Here is a 22857-nt window from a genome sequence, read left to right on the forward strand (position 1 = left end):
GGAACCCAGGGAAATTCTACCTCCAAACTAAACTCCCAGCCCTATTTTTTATTCTTATTTATTTTAATTTTATTTATTATTTATTTATTTATTTATTTATTTATTTATTTATTGCGGTACTGGGGATAGAACCCAGGGGCATTCAACCTCCAAGCTACACCCCTGCCCTATTTTAATTCTTTATTTTGAAACCAAGTCTCACTAAGTAGCCGAGGCTGTCATGTGCCACCATGCCCGGCTTATTCTTAATTTTTTTGAAACAGGGCCTCACTGAGTTGCAAAGGGCCTAAGTGGTAGCTGAGGCTGCCTGCAAACTGAGATCCTCCTGTCTCCGCCTCCCAAGCGCGGGGATTACAACCATGCGCCACCACACCCGCTGGAACTAGTTTCTTATAGGCTGTTCAACTTATGTAGGTAGCCAGAGAAAATACAGGACAAAGAATTGTTTTAGTTTAATATATCCCATGCACACTGTTATTTTTCTGTAATTCAAACTGAACTGTGCGTGTGCGCGTGCGCGTGTGTAAGCAAACTGGGAAGTCTGCGCGGCGTGCCTGGCACGGGAGGCGCATGCTCTGCGTGGTAAGCCCCGCCTCAGAGTCCTGCAGCCCAACCTCGACGCCCTGCCTTCCCGCTATGCTCCAAGTTGCTCCTCTAGACCCTGACCTGCAGGATGCCGATGGGACACCTTCAGGAAGGCAACCGGCGCAGCGGGAGGTCTCTGCTACTCGCTGGCTGCGTGGCCGTGTGGGACTTGCCTACCCTCTCTGAGTCTCAGCTACCTCGTGTGTAAAGGGGGCTCTGTCCACGTGCCAGCTCCCTGGGGTTTGATGGTGAAATGAGACCGTGTGTTGGGCGCACAGTCGGCCCCCAGTCGGCCTGCGACACCTTGAAAACACGGGCTACAGCATCCTTTCAGACCTCCGGAGGGGACGCTGCTTATGCCCCAGAGAGGACAGAATGGCCGCCGTGGGGCTCCAGGTGCTGTGTTGGGCAGATGAGGGAGTCACCTCGGCATCTGGGGCTCCCCAGCCACTCTCCTGGATACCCGTGCCCACGCGAGCTCTGTGGGAGCTGGCGGTGTCCCTGTCCCCGGCTGCGGGGTCCCAAGGGAGACCACACCTGCCTGTGCGCGCCCACATTCGCCCTGTTTGTTCTCCAAACTCTCTCGTAATCCTCTTAATCTTTTCACATCTCCCCTGCCCACACACTGGGTTTCCAGCTAGACTGGCACGCGGCCGCTCTCTGGGGGTGGCGGTTCCCTGCTGGGCATCCAGGACGCTGGCTTCCAGCTGGGGCAGGACAGGGGTTCAGCCCCACCCCCACCAAAGAAATCGCTTTTGCCTTGTTTTCCCTCTTTTTTTTACATTTTCTTTCTCAAAGGTCTCTACAGGTCGCAGGGCGTGGGTCTCTGGGTGACAGGTGGCGAGGAGGAGGAGCTGTTTGCAAAGAGCCACGGCCACAGACAGGCCACACTGCGTCTGTGCCCCCGGCCAGCTGAGGTCAGCCATCGCCTTCGGTTTACAGACGAGGCCGGGGGCCTGGGCCAGGGGGTGGCTCCTGCAAGAAGCTTCAGCGTGGAGCTCTTCACAAGAGACACAGATGCTGAATTTGGACCCAGACTGCCTCTGTGTCCACAACAAATGTTTGGTCATTTACATAGCACGCTCTGTGTTCCCTAAGACAATCCCAAGAAGCCCTTTTGTCTGTAGAGAGAGGTCAAGAATGTACACGGGCCAGAGACAAAGACAGGTAGGGGCTCCGTCAGGAGAGCTCCATCCTGATTCCCAGTCCCCACTGCTGCCCAGGAAGCCCCGATCTTACTGAGAGGGGCGGAAGGGCGCAGGCAAGCCTGGGCTACGGCATCTCCATAGTGAAGATCGGAGGAAAGGGGGCTGGAGAGAGAAGAAAGGATGGTCAGGCAGAGGTGCCAGGCTTTTTGGGAGTCAGGGGAGCTGGAGAAAGAGGCCAGGTCCATGGAGGGGAAGGGCAAGGCAGAATGGTGTGAACTCTGCCTACTTGGTGGTGTTAAACCACAGCAGAATCCAGCGTGCCTGTCCCTGGAGCCGGGCGGGGCAGAGGGCTGGTGCATGAATGTTCTTAGCAGCTCTGTTTATCATGACCCAAAACACCCTGCAGCAGGAGCTTGGATAAGCAAAACACAGGACGTGCTTGGTGCTGACTGACAGGCGAGGGCGTGGACCCACGCACAGGCGTGCGCGTCGGAAGCCAGACACGAACAGCACGGAGCAGGGGACTCCATTTTCAGAGTTCAAGAGCTGATGGAAGTAACCAACGGGGACGCGAAAGCGGGAGGCGCTGCTCCGGGGCAGAGGGGCGCTGTGGACTGGGGGGCTGCTTGCTGTGGAGGGGGTGGGGGTGTGCACCTGAGAGCCATGGACCGGGCATTAAGAAATGTGCATTTTACCTCACTTTTTTTTATTTTCACAGACCTGCAGATTAAACCCAGGGTCTCACACATACCAGGGAAGCGCTCTGCCACCGCACTCCCCGGCCCTCCGACAGTAATGGTGACAGCATGCGCCATCAGCCTCATGTGCTAATTTTGGAGCTTGATGGAGAGGTGACTCCACCATAAAGAGTCTCAATAATTTAGAAGTTAATTTTTGGTTATTCCTTAGACTCCTGACTCCGCCGAGACTGGACCCAGGGGATCGGAATTCGGCGAGCGCTTCTTTGGGGGTAACCCCCCTCCGCCTCTCCTGCCTTCCCTCGAGGAGTCTGAGCTCTGGGCCCCAGAGGACGAGCCCAGACCTGTGGGCTGAAGGTGTGCCTGTGGCGGTGACGTTCTCGGAGGTTCTGCCAAAACACGTACTTTTCACTAACAGCCGTACCTGACTAGCGAGGCCCCCCTTTTTCGGGAAGTGTTTATACTTTTGCGGCAGCACGGTAAGTGAAACCATACAAAAATCTGGAAATCAAGCCAGTGGCTCACTGGGGTCCTTTCAAAGTCACGTTCCAGCGGTGGCGCGGGCGTCCTCAGAAAGGTCATCAGACTCTCCAGAAGAACACCACCTGGCTTGACTTATTGTTTACTACTGATTAGGTTCCAGGCTCTCTAGAGATAGCCGGAAACTGGTAGAAAACTGGTAAGTTAGCCGGGTATGGTGATGCATGCCTCAGAATCCCAGTACTTGGGAGGCTGGGGTGGGAGGCTCCCAGGTTCAAGGACAGCCTCAGGAATGTAGCAGACTCTCAGCAGTTTAGTGAGACCCTGTATCTAAATAAAACATAAAAAGGTCTGGGGGTGTAGCTTGGAGGTAGAAAGCCCCTGGGTCCAATCCCCAGTACCCAAATCAAAAGAAAACAACTGAGAAGTAAATTATTTCTGTCTAGTAGCAATACAAATGATTTCTTTCCAATAGAAACGATAACACCAACTTTATGATTTTTATTACAGAACATTAACTAGTTTTATATTTAATGTAGCAGTCTTGGGAAATTTCCAGATTTCTTCCTGTTATTGTTTTTCCTCTCTCTCTCTCTCCATATACAGTGATATGCAAATTTGCATATCCTTCATTAAACTAGTTCCGTTATTCTGCTGCTGTTTTTTATTAATAAGCTACAAAAGCCGATGTGTTCTTGCCCTACAGACATTCCTATAAGAATTGTGTCTTCCATATGGGGAAAATGTGTGGATTTTTTCATAGTACCTGACTTTCCCTTAAACCAACTCTGCTCCTCCCTGTGTGACCTTGGGCCACTCTGTCTGTCTCTGGTCCTTCGTTTCTTCATTAGTGAAGCGAGGAGGTCAGCTGACCCTTCAGGTCATCTGCACGGCTACTAGACAAAAATCATTTGTAACTTACCAGTTTTCTTTGTTTTATTCTGGTTTTGGTCCTGGGGATTGAACCCAGCGGCATTCTACCTCCAAGATATGCCCCTCTCCCAATGCCTGCCCTTTTTGTTTTATTGAGGCTGGCCTCAAATCTTCCATCCTCCTGTCTCAGTCTCCCAAGTACTGGGATTATAGTATGTCCTGTTTCTGACTCCTCTTTTTTGGGAATCGAGGCTGGCATGAAGGTCAAAGAAGAGGGACTCTGGAAGGGACATTGGAGACCTTCTGCCTCCCCTCCTTGGTGGATTGAGACCGTGAGGCTCAGACTGGTTAGGAAGCTTGCCCGAGGTCACCCAGGTATTGTTCCCAGTGTGGTGTCTGACAGTACTAACATCATCATAAGTCCATACACTCCTCCAGTGGCCCAGTGAGGAGCCTGAGTATCACCTCCATTTTACAGATAAAGAGACTGAGTTCCAGAGAAGGGCTGAGGCATACCCAAGGATGGACAGTGAGTTTTGTGGCCGAGCCAGGGACACTCCTGTACCCTGGTGAGGGACAGCAGGGCTGGCTAGAGTCCGGGTCTCCTCCCTTTGCCCAAAGCCACCTTTTTGTATCTGTCTGATAGACGTCAGGCCACACAGAATTATAGGTGAAAGCCAGGCACAGTGGTTCAGGCCTGTAATCCAGCGACTCGGGAGTCTGAGGCAGAAGAATCCCAAGTCTGACTGAGGCCAGCCCGGGCAACCTCATGCGATCCTGTCTCAAAACAAAAAATAAATAAAAAGAGGCTGGAGTTATAGGTCAGAGGTAGAGCACCCTGGGCTCAATCCTCACTACTGAAAGGAAAAAAAGATTCAGGCGAAAACGAACCCCAAATCCTCGCAGACCCCGGCTCTGCCCCATCCTTCATCTGCCACAAACACATCTGCCTGCTCTGCGGCCGGCTCGGCCCTTGACCACAGCAGCCTGCCCTCCCTCCTCCTCCTCTCCTTCTCCCTCTGGCTAACTCTTGAGGAAAACCAAACATGCTCCTGGGAAGGAAGGAAAAGACACGCTTCACACAGGCCAGCCCGGGACAGACACCGCCACTCAACCCACAGACAAGTGTTCTCAGGGGCCAAGCAAAGGATGAGGGAGCCCGCCGGTCAGCAACAGCTTGACCCAACTCCAGATGGTAACCGCACTGTCTCCAGACAGCAGAATTCATGGCTTTTGTTTCTGTTTAAACGTATTAGCTGGGTGTGATGGCCCAGGCCTGTAATCTCCATCCTTGGGAGGCTGAGATAGGAGGATTGCAAGTTCAAGGCCAGCTTCAGCAAGTAGCAAGACCCTGTCTCAAAATAAAAAATAGAAAGGGCTGTAGTTCAGTGGTAGAACGTCCCTGCATTCAATCATTCAATCCCCAGGTCCACATACACGTGTGTGTGTGTGTGTGTGTGTGTGGCCATCAACCCAGCGCCTGGCGCATGCTAGGCAAGCTCTCTGCCACTGACCCACACTCCCAGCTCTGTTGCTGTTTTGAAAAACATTGATAGAAGCTAATGACGAAGTGTCCACAAGCGCTAAGTGCTTTGCGTGCGGCTGTCACTGAAATGGGATAATAATCTGGTGAGTTACAGTCTGTTGTTCTCAATTTACAGAAAAAGAAACTGGGGGCCCAGGAGGTTAAGCAACTTCCCCAAGACAAGCAAGTAGGGAGCAGAGGGCCAGAACCACTGCCGCTCCGGCCTCCTCCCCGGCGCACTGGTCTTTCTTCCTTGGATTTTCCAAACTTTGGGCAATGAACGGGTATTGCTTTCATCACCCTGACGGAGGCCAGCGGGCTACTCATTTGGGAACAGACTCCTTCTGCCCCGATGTCCTTTGCTCCTCGGGACCCCACAGACGCCCCCTTTGCTGTCCCGCCCCTCGCTCAGCTGTGGCCCATGTCCCAGTCTTGCTGAGGTCGGCTCAAATTTTCTCCGTCATCTTCTGGAGGGGACAGTGGGGGAGGGGAAGGGGAAGCGGAAAGGGATGTGAAACTTGGCCGCCGCCAGCGGCACCCTGTGTCCCGCCAGGGTCCCTGGGCCAAGGGCAGGAGCGTCCAGTTGGAGATGGCGCCTGGAGGCAGGTGAGGCCGGAGCCCGAGGGGGCCGGGAGTGCCGGGCGGGGAGGCAGGCAGGGAGGGTCCAGGCCGCTGGTCCTTTGATGGGATGGGGTGGAGGACCCGCATCCAGAGTGGAGGGGCTGTACTCTTGGACCAGGGTTTGGGGGAGAGTGGGAGGCAGTGACACAGATTCCTGGTCCTTAGGGAGTTCCAGGGTCCCAACACCCAAAACCCAAGAAGCTGAGGAAAGACTGGGGAGCCAGAGCCCAGTAGTGGGTCATGGTGGGGGTGGGCGACAGGGGCCGAGTCTGCAGGGAGAGGGCACAGTGTTTGCACGCACACAGCTCTGCCATCTGGGTGAGGGAGTGTTAATTAAACAAGGAGCAGGCGCCCAGTAAATATTTGTTCAATGAGATCGATCGTCCGTGGGAGTGTATGAGCGCGTGTCTGGGGAGGGAGGGAGGGCGGCAGGCGTCTCTCTGGGGGTCAGTCTGAGGGTCATGTGGACGCGAGGCCCCGCGTGTATGGTGTGGGTGTGCCCCGAGGTGTGTGTGTATCGGTGTGAGTTTGGGTCCTGTGTGCATGTGTGGGGTCCCTGGAGCGGGATGTGGGTGGGCGTCAAAGGTCCCCAAGTGCGTGCACGGGGGCGGGCCGCGTGTGACCTGTGTGATGGGCTGGCGTGTGAGCGCCTGGCACGGGCCCTGCCTGTCTTCACAGTGACCTCATGGAGACCACTCGGGGGTGGCTGGTGGCCTGCGTGCTGGCCGCATCCCTGGTTTCTACAGTAAGCCAGGACGTGTGCCACGCACCCAACGGGAAAGACGGGGCTGCAGGAAACCCCGGGAGGCCCGGGAGGCCCGGCCTCAAGGGTGAGCGGGGAGAGCCAGGTAAGCAGCCTCCTCTTGGGCTCCTGCCTGTGCAGCCTCCGGGTAGAGGCTCGGGTGGTAGTGGAGGCAGGTGTCCACCAGCCTCACCTGAAGCCCCTTCCGTTCACACTTTGCCCCGAGGCTGTGGGGGACTTCTCTCTGGGTTGTGGCCCAGGCCCCCAGGCCTCTATGCCTCCCCTCCTGCCCGGACCTCCTCATCCGGCCTCCCTCTGGACAGTGAGCCATGGTGGGTGGGAAAGGTCCGCAACAGCATCCAGTCCTTGGTTAGTGTCCGGTCAGCAGAATGGCCAGGCCCAGATGTTCCACTCAGGGGCCCTGCCTTGCTGTGTGACCTGAAGCAGGTACTGGCCTTCTCTGAGCTGCAGTTTTCTGTTCCTTAAAATGGACACATAATCCTGCGCATAGAGGGGTCAGTGAACTGTGGCTCTCCTGGCCTCCTTCCAGCACCCCAGCTCTGCCCCTGCTCCCCTCCTCATCCCACTTAGGCTTCAGAAACTATCATGTCCTACAAAACCTGTCTGGGGGTGACGGGGAGGGAGGCGGTCACCAGCAGAGTGGGAAGGACGAGCCTCCCTCCCACACTGCCCCCAGTGCCAGCAAACCAGAGCTCCGTGCAGACTTTGGCACTAATTCACATCTGGGCATCTACGCAAGGTGCCAAACCTGAAGAAGGGGCCAGTGGCCTGAGGGGTGTGGCGGGCGCGGCCCCGGGCCGGACGCAGCAGAGCGGCCGGTGCCCTGACGCTCTCCAAGGGCCTCTTCACACCTCGCCATCCAGCAGAGGCTCGGGGAGGGTGAGACACTGGCCCAGTCATGCGGCCCGTTAGACTCAGGATCCGGAAGGTGCAGGCATCCCAGGCCCCTCCGCACAGCCGAGCACCGGCAGGCCCTGGACCCTCCATCCCGTCTCCCCCACAGGAGCCTCCGGCATCCGGACGGGCATCCAAGGCCTCAAGGGAGACCAGGGCGAGCCCGGGCCCCCTGGAAGCCCCGGCAAGGTGGGCTACCCAGGGCCCAGTGGCCCCCTGGGGGAGCGCGGCAGCCCAGGGCTGAAGGGCATCAAGGGCAACCCGGGGAACATCCGGGACCAGCCGCGGCCGGCCTTCTCGGCCATCCGGCGGAACCCACCATTGGGCGGCAACGTGGTCATCTTCGACACCGTGATCACCAACGAGGAGGGCCCGTACCAGAGCCACTCGGGGCACTTTGTCTGCGCCGTGCCCGGTTACTACTACTTCACCTTCCAGGTGGTGTCCAAGTGGGACATCTGCCTGTCCATCGTGTCCTCCTCCCAGAGCCAGGCCCGGCGCTCCCTGGGCTTCTGCGACGACAACAGCAAGGGACTCTTCCAGGTGGTGTCGGGGGGCACCGTGCTCCAGCTGCAGCGGGGCGACCAGGTCTGGATCGAGAAGGACCCCGCCAAGGGCCGCATCTACCAGGGCCCCGAGGTCGACAGCGTGTTCAGCGGCTTCCTCATCTTCCCGTCCGCCTGAGCGGCTGCCCCCCACCCACCTCCCCTGCTTTGGCTCCCGCTCTGCTCTGCGATGGTGGGTGCGGCTGCCTCAGCCGCCTGGGGTTGGGGCTGGATCCCCGGGGCAGAGGACTGGCCGCCTGCTGCAATCCAAGGTGGTTTTTTCGGAGCCCTTCCTGAAATAAATATCTGAATCTCTGTCTGTTGGACTTGAGGGTCCGTTGCTGCTCTGGGTGTTGGGACGGTGGTATGAGAAGGACTGAGGCTAAGCACTTAAGAGCAGGCTGACTCAGACTCAGCATCTTCCACCACAGGTTCAAATCTGTGTGCCAGACTGGGAGCCAGTGGCACACACCTATAATCCCGGTCGTTGGGAGGCGGAGACAGGAGGATCACAGGTTCGAGGCTAGCCTCAGCAACTTAGTGAGGCCCTCAGCAACTGAGACCCTGTTTCAAAATAGAATTGGTCTGCTGGGCGTGGTGGCGCACGCTTGTCATCCCCGCCCTTGGGAGGCGGAGACAGGAGGATCATGCAGGTTCGAAGCCAGCCGCACTGGCTTAAGAGACCCTGTTCCTGTTTCCAAATAAAAAAGGTCTGGGAGTGTAGCCCAGAGGTAGAAGGGTTTCCAGGAACCCCGGTACCAAAAACACAAACAGGAGAATTGGTCTGGGGTATACCTGAGAACGCCCCTGGGTAGAATGGCCCTGAGTTCAATCCCCAGTATCATAAAAAAAATCCAGGTGCCAATACTTATAATTGCCTAACCATTTGCATGTTGTAGGACTTCTGTGACTTCAGTTCTGCGACCTTGTCTGTAAAGTGGGACTAGTAACAGCCCCCACCTCAAAGTCTAGAGCAGTGCGGCTGCGCAGCAGGCCCGGATGGTCCACGCAGGGGGCCCTGCCTTGCTGTGAGACCTGAAGCAGGTTACTGACCTTCTCTGAGCTGCCCTTTCTCATTCTGTAAAATGGACACATAATCCTGCCCAACACATAGAGGGATCCGTGAACTGTGACTCTCCTCGCAAGCTCTAGAGGACTGTCCTCACCCCGCCGCCCTGCCAGAGGAAGAAATGAGAGGCCCCCAAGGAGAGAGTGGACCCCAAGGATGTTCACAGCCCTGCTCCCTCCTGGAGCTCTGCCCAGCTCTCCCTGCCTGCCCCAACACATGCGCCGTAGGCTGGGGTAGAAACCGAGCTTGGGTGTCCAGGCCACCTCAGAGTCACTGATGCAGCTAATTGCAGAGAAACAGACAGGAGCCCTGTGTAAGGGTCCTGCTGGAAGGTGGCCAGGCCGGGGTGTGAGCCTGACCCCAAAGAGGGCTCCTTCATTGCCAAGGGGTTCACCGAAAATGTCAGGTGCATCTCCCTGAGCAGCAGGAGGGGCCCGGCCATAGAAGTGGTGGGCTCGGGAGAGCCTAAATGCCCCCTACCTAAATTCTGCCCCTCTCCATCCCCTCCACGGAGGCAAATCTCTGCTCCCTCTGCAACGGAAACAGCCAGAGCCCAGAGGGCGGGCGGGGCAGGAGAGGGCTGAGCGTGGGCTGAGGCTGCCACCTGCTGGACAAGGCGGGCCTAGGCGCAAAGGAGGCCCGGACAAAAGCCGGCCCCCAGAATGGAACCTGCACCATTCCTGCTCCCTCCAGCCCTCCACCTGCTGGAGAACCCCAGGGCCAGCCACATGCACAGCCTTGGCCGGCCTCACAGGGTGGAGGTGCATGTGGGGAGCTGTGGCCTGAGTTCTCTGCCAGGCAGGGGCAGGACTCTGGCCACTCAGGCTGGCATGGGCTGGGCATGGTGTGGACATCACACACGACTTGCCACGCCCTGCCCGGGGGCTGGTGCGAGCCCCCATTCTGCAGAGGGGGAGCAGGGACAGCTGACTGTCCAACGTGCCTTCTCCCAGAGTCCCTTAGGGTGGGGCTGGCCCCAGCTGGAACCATCACCTCTGCAGACTCCAGCACCAGGGGCGGCCCGGGCACAGGTGCGAGGTGAGAAGGTGCTCGCCCTCAGAGCCCAGCCGCACACACAGGGAGCACGGGGTTTGCTGAAGGCCTCCTGGCAAGGAGCTGCAGGGCCAGAGGAGACAGCCCAGCAAGGCTGGCTCGTCCTCTGTCCCCAAGAGTGGTACTGCTGTGGGCATATGGATGTTTCCAGAGTAAGACCTGCCACCCGGCAAGTGCGTGTGAGGCCTGTTTCTGGGGACAGCAGAGCCGAGGGGTGTCTACAAGCCTTCGGACCCCACGAGGGCACTCGGTGTGTGACTGGGGCAAGGGCTTCCGCCTCCGGGGCTCAGTTTCCTCATCTGTAAAGAGGGATTGTGACTGCCTCCTGGGGTGTTGGGAAACAGCAGAGCCAGGCACAGCGTGCACCGCAGACAGGGCCGGGCTTTAGATGTCCCTGCTCTGGGACATCCATGCCCTGGGCGCTTGTGGGCACACACACGCCATAAGCTGCTGCGGCAGGGGACACAAGCTGCCGGGGGTGGGGGGGCGTTCCTCATTTCAGACACTCGTGACCCAGGCTGGGAGTAGGAAGGATGGACAGGGTGTCGCTGTGGTCAGCCTGGCTCAGAACCCAAATGAAGTGGTTGAGTCAGGAAAAAGTGTTAGAAAGGGGATGTGGGCTGGGGGTGGGGGGGATGGGGCGGGAGGGGAGAGGAGGGGGGCAGTCTGTGCTGTTCTGGGCCAGCCTTGCTCTGTCTACTCTGACACGGTGTCCTCCTGCCTGGGACAGAGCTGAGGACCTCTGTGGCCTGGTCAGAAGCCTCCTGAGCCCAGGGTTACGCCGGGACCCTGCCCAGGTGGGGGCAAAAGGCGTCCCCCGCCCCCACAGGCTTTCTGAGCCAGGGGCAGCTGGGTTTGTGAGAGGAAGGCGGTCCCTGTGGAGCCCCGGGCTGGGCTTTAGAGGAGCCCCATCCATCTATCGCAGGCCCCAAGGGTGCGGGCTGCGGACCCAAGGCAGGCTCCCAGGACCGAGAAGGGCCTTCAGGGGAGCGAGGGGGCAGGTGGGCAGGCACGCTGGGGCCAACTCTGCTGTCCCCCGCAGCGCCCGCCCCAGGATGGACGCGAGGCCCAGCTGTGGACGGCTCCTTACTCTCCACCTGCTGTTGCCCCTGCTGGCATCTCCTGCCGGGAGCCAGACCAGCAGCAGCTGCTACGGGATCCCAGGGATGCCGGGCCTGCCCGGGGCCCCCGGCAAGGACGGGCATGACGGGCTGCCGGGACCCAAGGGCGAGCCAGGTGAGTCTGCGGGCCTGGAGGGGCCACTGGGGCTGACCTGGGGGCGGGCGCAGTGTGGAGGCAGGAAGTGCCAAACCCCTCTCTCTTCTGTCCTCTGAGACCAGGCTCAGGCTCCCCAGAGCTGACTCTGCCGCCTGGCTCCTTGTCCTCATTCCACATGGGGCAAGGAGGAGAGCCCCTGTCCCCCCCAGGTGGCTGGGAGCCTGGGGAAACTCTAAAGTGCTCCGTGTCTAAGTCACACTGCCCCACGGCTCTCCCTGCCCCATGACACTTGCAGAAGGTGGGGCCCACGCCGCCCTCCCACCCATCAATTCCCCTTGAGAATGTGAGCATGTCACTTAACCCTCTAGTGCCTCAGCTTCCCCATCTGTGAAATGGGGAGATGGCAGAACCTACCTATCTCACAGAGGTGCAATGAGGAACAGTAAGTCTGACCATCAGCACTGAGCACCTGGTAGACCAGTTGTCTAGGTGGAGGCCATTGTCAGTCTCTGGGTCAGAGGTCTGTGATCACCTCCTGCCCCAAGAGTCAGGGTGGCCAGAGAAGCCAGGACTGCTGGAGGTCCAAACACAAACCCAGCATGGGAGTGGGGGCTGAGGACAAGGACAGGGTGGGGTGCAAGGGGGGCTAGAGGTGTGTGCGCCCTGCCTGGGAGTCCAGGTGCACACCTGGGGGCTAAGCGTGGCCGGCTCAGGTGAAGCTGGGTGGGGCTGGGCACGCGCAGACAGAAAGGTCCTTGGGGATTTTCCCACCATCCTCTGCCCTCCTGGCAGTGGAATCAATTTTTACCAACATTCCAGAAGGAATTCTCCAATTCAGGGGGAGCCCGCTGAGGCTCCCAGACTGTCATTTGGGGGACCCTGTCCTGGACAGCTGCCTCTGGTCATCTGACCGCCCAGGCTGATGGTAATTACCAAGTCCATCTGTGCCATGCATGGTTTCAGATGCTTCATATCTGTTGACCCCTCAGAGTAGATAAGGCTGTTCACTCGACTTTACAGATAAGAACACTGAGGCCAGAATCCTTTGACTTACTCACATTTTGCAAGTGTCAAAGCTGCAGTTCAGAGAGACTGAGCAACAGTGTCACACAGTGGAATCCTGTCCAACTCCAAAGCCTTAACCACCTCCCTTCCCGCCTCTCAGACCCTTCTCCACCGCTGCTTCCTGCCCCTCCTCCCTGATTGCTTGGAGTCACCCCAAGGCCGATGCTCAGCCCTGCTCAGCCTCAACGGCCAAGTCCCCGGGACCCGATACTACTGGACACGTCCTTCAGTGTGCCGGGCACAGTGCCCAGCCTTTATATACCTTCTCCCGCTCCCCTCCGTCCCTGCGCTCTGGCATCTGTTGTATTACGGAGCCCAGGCCTGCTGGGTCCTGATCCCACATCCTATCCCTGGGACATAGAAGGCCCAAGCCATAGGAAATCGATCACAGGGCAGACACCTAGCCATGGGAGGCAGAAGAGGAAAGTAGCCATGAGGGCTGACAGGGTGATCAAGGAGGGCTTCCTGGCAGAGGAAGCTGGGGTTGGAACTTAAAATACGAGTAGGGTTTGGTCAAGGGGAGAAGGATCTCACAGAGCCTCAGATCAGCAGGGCCGGAACCAAATCTGCCAGACTTGTGCCGTGACTCCACCCGGACAGGTGGCCTTGGCACGTCTGCAGCCTCAGTTTCCTCTTCTGTATGGCGAGGAAAGTTGAACCAGGCCAGCTGTCACCAGGGCTGAGCCGGGCTGGGGAGAGCAGGAGAGAGCAGCTCCTTAACAGCACGGCCCCCTGTGCTGACGCTGGCCGGGAATAGGTGCAGGCATGCCACGCTGGAAATGCCCTGGGTCCTCTTTAAGAAAAACAGCACAAAATGGCAGTTTCACTGGATTGTATGGGTGGTGTTGGTTATAAAAAGCCACACAAGTGACAAAATGTTGTAAGACACACAAACTGGCAAAACCTGAATAAATTCTGTGGATTATGTGAATGTCAGTTTCCCGTCTGTGTGTGTGTGTGTTTGTGTTACTAGGGATTGAGCCCAGGGTTGTTCTATCTCTGAGCTACATCCCCAGCCCTATTTTATTTTTTTATTTTGAAACAGGGTCTCGCTAAGTTGCTGAGGCTGGCCTCAAACCTGTGATCTTCCTGTCTCAGCCTCCTGAATACTGGGATTGCAGATCTTCCCCACCACACCTGACTGCCCCTGTGTTTTTAATCAGTGTATCTCAGTTGCACCTGAGGCTGCTACTGCACCTGGATCAATCCAGCATCCCCCCACAGGGGGTGGTTTCGCCCACTTTGGAAATCTATGATCTAGACTTTTAAGTGAGTTCCAAATTTGCTAGTGTTAGACTATAACTTAAAAACTAAAAAAATGCTGGGTGTGGTGGTGCATACTTGTAATCCCAACATTTGGGAGGCTGAGACAGGAGGATCGCGGTTCACGGACAGCCTCAGCTACTATTTGGTGCGCCCCTTTGCAACCCAGTGAGACCCTGTTTCAAAATAAAGAATAAATAAAAAATGGGGCTGGGGGTATAGTTTGGAGGTAGAATGCCCCTGGGTTCCATCCCCAGTACTGAAAAAAAAAAAAAAAAACTAAACAGCAGTGTGCAAGCCACACAGAGGTGCCAACCCCAGGCCGTCAGGGTCCCACCCCTCTCTGAGACCTCCCGGTGCTGTCTTGTTCTATCCTTTCCAACATTTTGGGGAAACTGAGGCCACGAGACAGGGCAGTGCTTCAGACGAGGGCAGGTGGTGGGGAGTCAGGACCTGAAGTAGAATTCCCCTCCCCCAAGCCAGAGCCCAGTGCTGAGTGGACAGTCCATCAGGGAAGGAGGGCCTAGAGACCCACACTGGTGGGTCCTGCCCTGTCACCTCCTTCTTGCCGGCTCTCTCCCCAGGAATCCCAGCCATCCCCGGGACCCGAGGACCCAAGGGTCAGAAAGGAGAGCCTGGCACACCTGGCCATCCTGGGAAGAATGGCCCCATGGGAGCCCCTGGGATACCAGGGGACCCTGGCCGTATGGGGCCGCCCGGGGAGCCGGGTGTAGAGGGCCGGTACAAGCAGAAGCACCAGTCGGTGTTCACAGTCACCCGGCAGACCATCCAGTACCCGGCAGCCAACAGCTTGGTCAAGTTCAACGCGGTGATCACCAACCCTCAGGGCGACTACGACACCGGCACCGGCAAGTTCACCTGCAAAACGCCCGGCCTCTACTACTTCGTCTACCACACCTCGCAGACCGCCAACCTGTGCGTCCAGCTCTACCGCAGCGGCACCATGGTGACCACCTTCTGCGACCACATGTCCAACAGCAAGCAGGTCAGCTCGGGCGGCGTGCTGCTGCACCTGCGGGCGGGCGAGCAGGTGTGGCTGGCTGTCAACGACTACAACGGCATGGTGGGCACCGAGGGCTCTGACAGCGTCTTCTCCGGCTTCCTGCTCTTCCCCGACTAGGGCGCCGGGAACCCCAGCCTCCCACATCCTGGCTCAGGCCATTCCTCACCTGACAGATTCCTCCTCCAGGAAGCCACCCTGCCTCTTCTCCCCCAAAATGCCTTCGGAGTCACCCCAGATACTTCACCAGTACTTTCTGGGACTGTCATTCAGATGTTTTTATTTTTTCCCCAGGTCTTGGAAAAGACGGGGAGAGATATGAATAAATAGATAATAAATACGCATGTCCCAGATTCCTCGCTGCCACGCTATGGCCTGCCTAGCTGTCTGGGGGTTCTGAATGCCGGAGCCAGCCGGCAAAAGTACGGGTTCCAAAGAGAGGCGTGAGGATGAAAGAATTCAATTCTAAGAATTTGATTCAAAGAATATTTATTTCTAGCATGGAAGGATCGCCAGTACACTCCCGGGTCGGTATCTCTACTGGCCGATCCCAGCTTTATCACTCTCTCCTATTTATACAGCTCCAGGTCAATCAACCCCTGTGCCGTCATCGCCACCTGTGCGCATAACGGTCAGGTCCCTCAATCCCACCTGAGCTTCTCTCAGACCTTGGACTTTCCATGACCCCCAAACCTTATTGACTCTGGGCAAAGGACAGTCAGAAGTATTCTTTTAGGGGAAAACCTTAATGGCTCCCCACATCTGAACGCAGGGTCAGCACAGCTTAGTGGCCAACACTGAGACCCTCGGCACGGTTTGGCCTGGCAGGAGAGAGATGTTCAAGTGTGGTCACAGGCCGCCAGAGGTCCCCCGGGGGAAGAGGCAGTCAAGACCCTCGGAATGGGATCAGCAGAATCCCCAAGCCCTGCTGTATTTCGGCAGGTCTTGGCTTAGGAGGCTTCTGGGCTCCGGTGAGCCCAGTGTTGACACAAGACCAGCAATGAATCTGGGTTACATGAACAAGTGAGCTGGGCTGAATTGACGATTGCCCAAGTGGGTCAATGAGTGACTAGAAACAGAGTATGTGAATGAATAAGGCAGTCAGCTGATGGGTACCGAGCACCCACCATGCTCCAGGCTCCCGCAGGCGCTCTCGTACACTGGGCGACAGAGAAGTGCCCTCCCATGACGTCTGACAAACCCCAAGTCACAGACGCCAAGTGCCCGCGGGATCCCTGGTGGCTCCTTGGTTCCCACCGAGTCGGTCCACACCTCCACACCTCTGTCCTCTGGACCCCCACACACTCACGCGCACCCTCTCTCCACCAGACAAGACCCCCCCTATGTCCTCCAAAGACCAGCTCCTCCCTGTGTCCCCCCTCCCCAGGCTTCTACCTCAGCGTGACTCCTTACAGCCCAGGTCCCAAGTTCAGAGGTGAATAAAATAAACCGACAGAAGCCGGGCGTGGGGCACACGCTTGTAACCCCAGCACTCAGGAGGCTGAGACAGGAGGATCGCTGCTCTCGGCTAGCCTTAGCTACTTAGTGAGGCCCTTTGCAACTCAGTGAGACCCTGTTTCAAAATAAAGAATAAAAAATAGGGATGGGGGGTGTATCTCAGAGGTAAGATGCCCCTGGGTTTCATCCTCAGTACCACAGATAAATGATAAATAAATAAATAAACCTACAGATGTATTACAAACAAAACCGGATTTGCAGACCCAAGACAGTACCATGAGGGTTCGGGCTGCAGATGAGTCTGGCGCACCTGGTCCTGGCTTTGGGGCACTTCTGTACCCACAGGCCCCCTCCCCTCGAGACAGGTGCCATTGTAGGTGCTCAAGAAATGTAGCCAATGGGAAGGAGGGACACACACACACACACACACACACACACACACACACACCCTGGAAGCACAGGAGGCGGGGCCTAGGAATCCAGCCTGGCTCACCAAGCCTGGGCACCTCAGCAGGGCCAGGCCTGGGTCACCGGCTGTGGCATTCAGAGCTGTCCCTCTGTCAACCACTTCGCGATCCACCCAGCGAGGCCGCTCATGATACATCCCTCTCATTTCTCTTTTGTTTAAAAAAAATCAATACAGCGTTTATGTAGGCCGCGGTGTCAGACTGGAAGGCTGTGCTTTGCAAGCATCACGTTTGGTGCCGTTTTTATTTTCCATAATTGTTCCCCTTGTTATTCTTTTCTCGTCAGGAGGGACAGCCTTAGGAAAGGCCAGCTTGTCTGCTGTGCTGCGCGGAGGCCGGCCAGGGTGTTGGGGGCAGAAACCTGCAGGGAGGCCCTTTCAGACCTCGGGGGATCCCAGGTTTCTTTTTCTGCTATTTGCAGGGGTCATTCTGTCTCTGTCACAGATGCAAGTCGGCAATTTTATGGGTTCAGAGACTAGGGGGCTTCCATGCAGGGGTCCAGCCTGGAACCCCTCAGCTCTGCTCCCCCAGCCTAGGCCTCCCCTTGGTCAACACTCGGCTCCTTTGTGCCCAGGACCCGTGAATTCTGTCTTCCCTTTATATGAATCACACCGTTCCCGTTGGCCTTGGGAGCTGACGGAGGGCTGGCCCTCATAGGAATGAGAAGCCCAGTGTGGCTCCAAGTTTAACACCAACTCTCCCCGTGAAAGGGGCGCTCCTTGGGACAGGAGCCGTGGCTGGCTTCTTTCTCCGGTACGTAGAGGCTAGCCAGAAATACCATCAGACGATGGCTTGCCCCTCTGGGCCTCAGTTTCCCTGCAAGTAAAATGGGGGGAGATGGGCCAGTGACCTCCAGGCCCCTCTCCAGACCCAACTGGAGGTCATTTTAGGATCAGTGAGCAACAGGCCCCTGCCTGTGACTATTATTATCACCAGCTTCGAGCCTGGCATGAAATGGAAAGAGAGATATAAATAAGTAATGAGTGCATTTAAAATTCATTATTAGATTATTTTGGGAGAACAGGGAAATGGCAAAGGTGCAGAATGGGAGGGGATGAAAGAGGGGCGCCCAGAAAGGGGGAGCCGGGCGCACTAGGCGGCATTAGCGACTGACACGCACACCGGGCTTTACGGCTTGTCCCAAGCGCCCTTTCTCCTCCACAGTCCCCGTGAGCACTGTAGGGCAGGGGTGACTGTGGTCCATCCTCTTGGGGAGCGGCGTGGGCCCCCTTGAGCTCCCTCAGCCCCTGAGTGGCAGAGACGGGACGTCAACCAGGCTGAGTCCAGCGTTGGGCACCAGCTGCTCCAGGTCACCCACAGGGCATCCCCCAACCCCACGGGAGATGGTGAGCTCAGAGGCCCGGCAGGCGAGCCGCCGGCTGCAGCCTTCCAGGGACAGCCCGGGCTCTCCACATCTGCTGAGCCAGCGAAACCTAACTGGACAGCCACCACCCTGTTTACAGTAACCTCCACCCCAGTGCAGAAATGGGACCTGAAACTGCTTGGGGGCAGCAGGATGGGGACACGTGGGGTGACCGGGAGGAGGGCCAGGCTGCAGGGCCCAGGAGAGGGGGCTGTGGGGGCCCTTCCCGCCTCTGGGGAAGGGAGCTTCCGCTGTGCACGGATTGCAGCAGGCGTGCGGCGCCCGGCCCCACAGCTGCCCAGCTCAGCCCGGCGGCGTCTCAGGACACCAGGTCCCCAGGTGAGCATGGCTCAGCACCTGGGGGTGGGATGGGGTGGCAGAGGGAGGCGATCTTCACGGCGCAGGCCCTCTGCCTAGGAGCTGCCTGAGGGTTTAATTGTGCAGATCCCCAGACCCCAAGCCAGGCTCTCTGGGGGCGACTGGGGACTCTGCGGCTCCAGGGTGATGCGTCGCAGTCGTGGGAGCCTCCTGCCTGCCTCGGGCTCACGGAGGCCCGAGCTGAGTCCCCTTTCTGCCTCTTGAGCGCTGGTCATCTCGGCCAAGTCGCCTGACCTCTGGGCCTGAGGCCCCTCTGGAGGGGATGGAACCCATCAAGGTGCAGGGAGCCCTAATGGAGAGCGGGCTCAATCACTCAGAGTCAGAGGCCCAGTGGGGTGGGACTCAGGTCCCCTCCACCCAGCCATTTCCCTTACCCCCACCTCCCTGCCGTCTGCTGAGAAAGCCCCGCTGGGCTCCTTTGATTTGCAGGTGGAGTTCTGATTAGATATGAGTTAGGACTGAGTAAAGTCAATAGTGTTTATAGAGGAGAGGAGAGGGCCCAGGGCTGCCCTGGGGATCTTTTTCCTTTCAGGTACTATCTCATTTAATCTGTCTGGCAGCCCTCTCTGGCAGAAATTAACCTTGAAGGGGCTCAGAGAGGTTAAAGCACCTGCCCGAAATCACACAGCCAGTTAGCAGCAGAGGGGCTAGGGGTTCAACGTCAGGTTCCCCCGACTCCAAGTTGAGGGACAGGGACTGCTGGGGCTGGAAGGGGGTGGCAGCATCCATGAGGATGGGCTGGAGAGCAGCAGTGGGTGCGACCCATGAGTAGGAAGTCTGAGACTCGGCAGCCCTGACATGGGTGAGAACTGAGATCTCCCTTCTCCTCTGCCTCCTTCCTCCCCAGGAAGCCCGGGTCCCACTCAGGACTCCGCTGCCCGTTCCTCCTGGCCCGCAGGAGCCCCCACCTTGAGCTGGGCGAGCCCCTCTCCCGAGCCCCATCCCCAGACGGCACCACATCCCCAACCATCTTCCCGCTGGCCCCCAACTCAGGAATTCTTGGAAGCTGGTGAGAATAATAAAATAGGCCATGTTCACTAGGCATTCCCGGCATGCCGGGCTCCTGCTGCAAGCTGCAACTCATCTGTCCCGGCACCACGCCTGCGAGCGACAGACCAGGGCTGTCTCCACCTCGCTAGCAAAAGGGGAAACTGGCTGGGGAGAAGTGACTTTCCCCAGGCCCTCAGCTAAGGAGCCCTGGAGGCCATTTGGATTGAGTCAGTACTCGGGAGGCGGAAACCGGCGGATCACAGATTCGCTGTCAGCCTCAGCTACTCGGTGAGGCCCTCCACAGCCTTGTGAAACCCTGTCTCAAAATAAAGAATAAAAAAGCTGGGCGTGGTGGCGCACGCTTGTAATCCCAGCATTTGGGAGGCTGAGACAGGAGGATCTCAGTTTGAGGTCAGTCTCAGTAATTTAGCGAGGCCCTCTGCAACTCAGTGAGACCCTGTTTCAAAATAGAGAATAAAAAATAGGGCTGGGGTGGAGCTCGGAGGTAGAACGCCCCTGGGTTCCATCCCCAGTACCACAATACATACATACATACATACATACATACATACATACATAATTTAAAAAATAGGGCTGGGGTTGTAGCTCAGCAGTAGAATGCTCCTGGGTTCAATTCCCAGTTCTGGGGGAGGGGGAAGAAAAAGAGAAAATGTATCGTGGTGCTGCTGCTTTTCCAACACAACCAGCGGAGGCTGTTTGCTGTTACCAACAGTGATGGTGGTGATAAAGGCATTTCCTCCAGCCCCTCCTGTGGCCCCACGCAGTGGTCCTTCTCAGACAGCCTCTTAACAGAACACTGAGGTTGAAGGTGGGGGAGGGGAGGTTTGAATCCTGCCACTGGGAGCTGTGTGATCTTCACTTTGTGCTTGCCCTCTCTGAACCCCAGTTCCTCATCTGTAAATGAGAAAGCAAGAGTTCTTCTTCAGAGGGCTGCGTGAGAATCAAATTAAACGAGATGGCGGCACATAAAGCATCTGACCCAGGCCTGGCCCTTCTAAGAGCCCAACAGATTAAAGTCACCAAACTGTCATGTTGTAAAACCTCCAGCAGGAGAGAGGACTGGGGCTTACTCAGAGATGAGCGGGCTGGGGCCCCTGAGCCGGGTGACAGCCTGGGCCCTCGCTGAGAGGCCTGGCCACACACTCCACGGCCTTCCTGTCCTTGCGCCCAGCAATGAACGGCCAGGAGATTAGGGGCTGAGACCAATTCTCCGAGCTCAGGACCCAAGGACCAGCAGGCTTTTATGGTCGCCGCAGCCCTCCACGTGCTGAACGGGGGCTGGCACAGCGCCACAGGCAGAGAGCACTGTGGCTTGGCCGCCCCTGGGTGACACTGAGAAGGCAGCTTCTCCAGCTGGGGGCCTCAGGCTTCTTATCTGCAAGATCCCCAAGTGTGGGGGTCCAGTAGCTGTACCAAGGCCACAGGAGAACCGGGAGCACCACGTCTCGCTGGACCCCAAAGCTACCCTGGGAGGTGGGCAGGGCTCCCAGAAAACAGTTTGGCCTCTGTGGACTGAGAGGTAATGAGGGAAGGCTTCCTGGAGGAAGAGGCTTTGACGCAAGGTTTGAGGGAAACCAGGGGACGAGGGGAGGGTGTTGCCTCAATAGGCAATGAGCTGCCCATCCCTGAAACTGTGCAAGCCATGGGTGGAGAGTCCTCTGCAGACGGCTGCAGGTCAGACACGGTGGTGTACACCTATAATCCCCACACTTAGGAGGCGGAGACAGAGGACCATAGGTTTGAGGCTAGCACACAGTGACTTAGTGAGATCTTGTTTTATTTTATTTATTTATTTATTTATTGGTGGTACTGGGGTTCCTGGAAGCCCTTCTACCTCCGGGCTACACTCCCAGACCTATTTTTACATTTTTATATTGGAAACAGGGTCTCCTAAGCTAGCGCGCGCGGCTGGCTTCGAACCTGCGCGATCCTCCTGTCTCTGCCTCCCAAGTGCGGGGATTACAAGCGTGCGCCACCACGCCCGGCTGAGATCTTATTTTAAAATAAATAAAAAACAGGGCTGGAGGTGTGGCTCAGTTGAATTCAATCCCCAGGAAAACACACACACACACACACACACACACACACACACAAACACACACACACACACACACACACACACACACAGCTGAAGTTTTCTCAAAAAGTTAAACATAGGGGCTGGGGTTATAGCTCAGCAGTACATTTGCCAAGCATGCCGAGGCCCTAAGTTCAACCCCCAGCACCAAAAAAAAAAAAAAAAAAAAAAAAAAGCTAGATATAGAATTGCCATAAGACTGGTAAGTTAAGCTGGGTATGGTGGTGCACGCTTGTAACCCCAGTACTTGGGAGGCTGAGACAGGAGGATCACAGGTTCACGGCCAGCCTCAACTACTTGTGAGGCCCTCTGCAACTTAGTGAAACCCTGTTTCAAGTAAAAAGAATAAAAATTGGGGCCGGGGGTTGTAGCTCAGAGGTAGAATACCCCTGAGTTCAATCCCCAGTACTGAAAAAAAAAAAATAAAAGACTAGTAAGTCCACTCCTAGGTATATACCCGAAAAGAATTAAAAGCAGGCGCTCAAATCCTCACACATGAATTTTCATAACCGCACTATTCACAATAGATAGGAGGTGGGGACTTCCCCCATGCCCATCAAGGACGGGGAATAAACAAACTGGTATGTCCACGCAGAGGATAACACCCTGCCGTAAAAAGGAGTGAAGGCCCGATGTGCCTGGAGCGGTGCACCAGGACACCTGGAGGACAGCGGCCCTCAGCCACCCAGAGCGGCTCCCCGGCCCTTGTCTGCTCGCTCCGGCCACACTGGCCTTCCCGCCCACTCCGTCTGGTTTTGGGCCTTTCCCCAGTCATCCCTTCTCCTGGGGCACTCTTGTCCCAGACCCTTTGGAACTTTCAGTCTCAGCCCAAAACATCACTGTCCCAGGTAGAAAACCTAGTAAGAGAACCCTCCTGCTCCGGCCCCGGCCCCGGCCCAGTCACGCTCCCTGGGCTTCCTTACCCTGCTTTCAGAGCCAATCCGATCAAGCTATACCTGCATCTACTTATTACACGTTGACCTGCCTATTACCTGGCTCCACCTCTGGGGCCACTGAGCCTGCGGGCAGGACCATCTCTTATTACTATATCCCTAGCACCTAAGTCAAGGTCTGGTGAAAAGGAGACAGTCAGTGAACAAGTGGGTGGGTGGGTGGATCCATATATGGGTGGCTGAATGGATATGGATGGATATGTGGCTGGGTGGGTGGATGGATGGTTGGGTGGACAAATGAAGGGTGGATTCATGAATGAACCAGAGGAGACTCCATTAGTAACCTTCCGCATCTCCTCCCCGCAGGAGGCGGCTGAGACAGCGTGGTG

The 22857-nt window shown here is 56.9% G+C and overlaps 2 protein-coding genes across 2 annotated transcripts; both read left to right on the top strand.

Annotated features, from left to right (window-relative positions):
- Positions 1–6615: 6615 nt before the first annotated feature.
- C1QA (complement C1q A chain) lies at positions 6616–8304 on the top strand (the record flags this gene model as incomplete). The annotated part of the gene is made up of 2 exons (XM_080691943.1): positions 6616–6778; positions 7697–8304. The coding sequence occupies 2 exons, from the start codon at positions 6616–6618 to the stop codon at positions 8269–8271; spliced, it is 738 nt and encodes a 245-aa protein (XP_080548069.1). The 3' UTR covers positions 8272–8304.
- A 2650-nt stretch (positions 8305–10954) lies between these two features.
- On the top strand, positions 10955–15065 carry C1QC (complement C1q C chain). Its single transcript, XM_080691942.1, has 3 exons — positions 10955–11051; positions 11297–11490; positions 14385–15065. Exons 2-3 carry the CDS (start codon positions 11310–11312, stop codon positions 14939–14941), a joined length of 738 nt encoding a protein of 245 aa, XP_080548068.1. The 5' UTR covers positions 10955–11051; positions 11297–11309; the 3' UTR covers positions 14942–15065.
- The last annotated feature ends 7792 nt before the right edge of the window (positions 15066–22857 follow it).

Source organism: Muscardinus avellanarius (genome assembly GCF_963383645.1).
Source record: "Muscardinus avellanarius genome assembly, chromosome: 3".
Lineage (NCBI taxonomy): Eukaryota > Metazoa > Chordata > Mammalia > Rodentia > Gliridae > Muscardinus > Muscardinus avellanarius.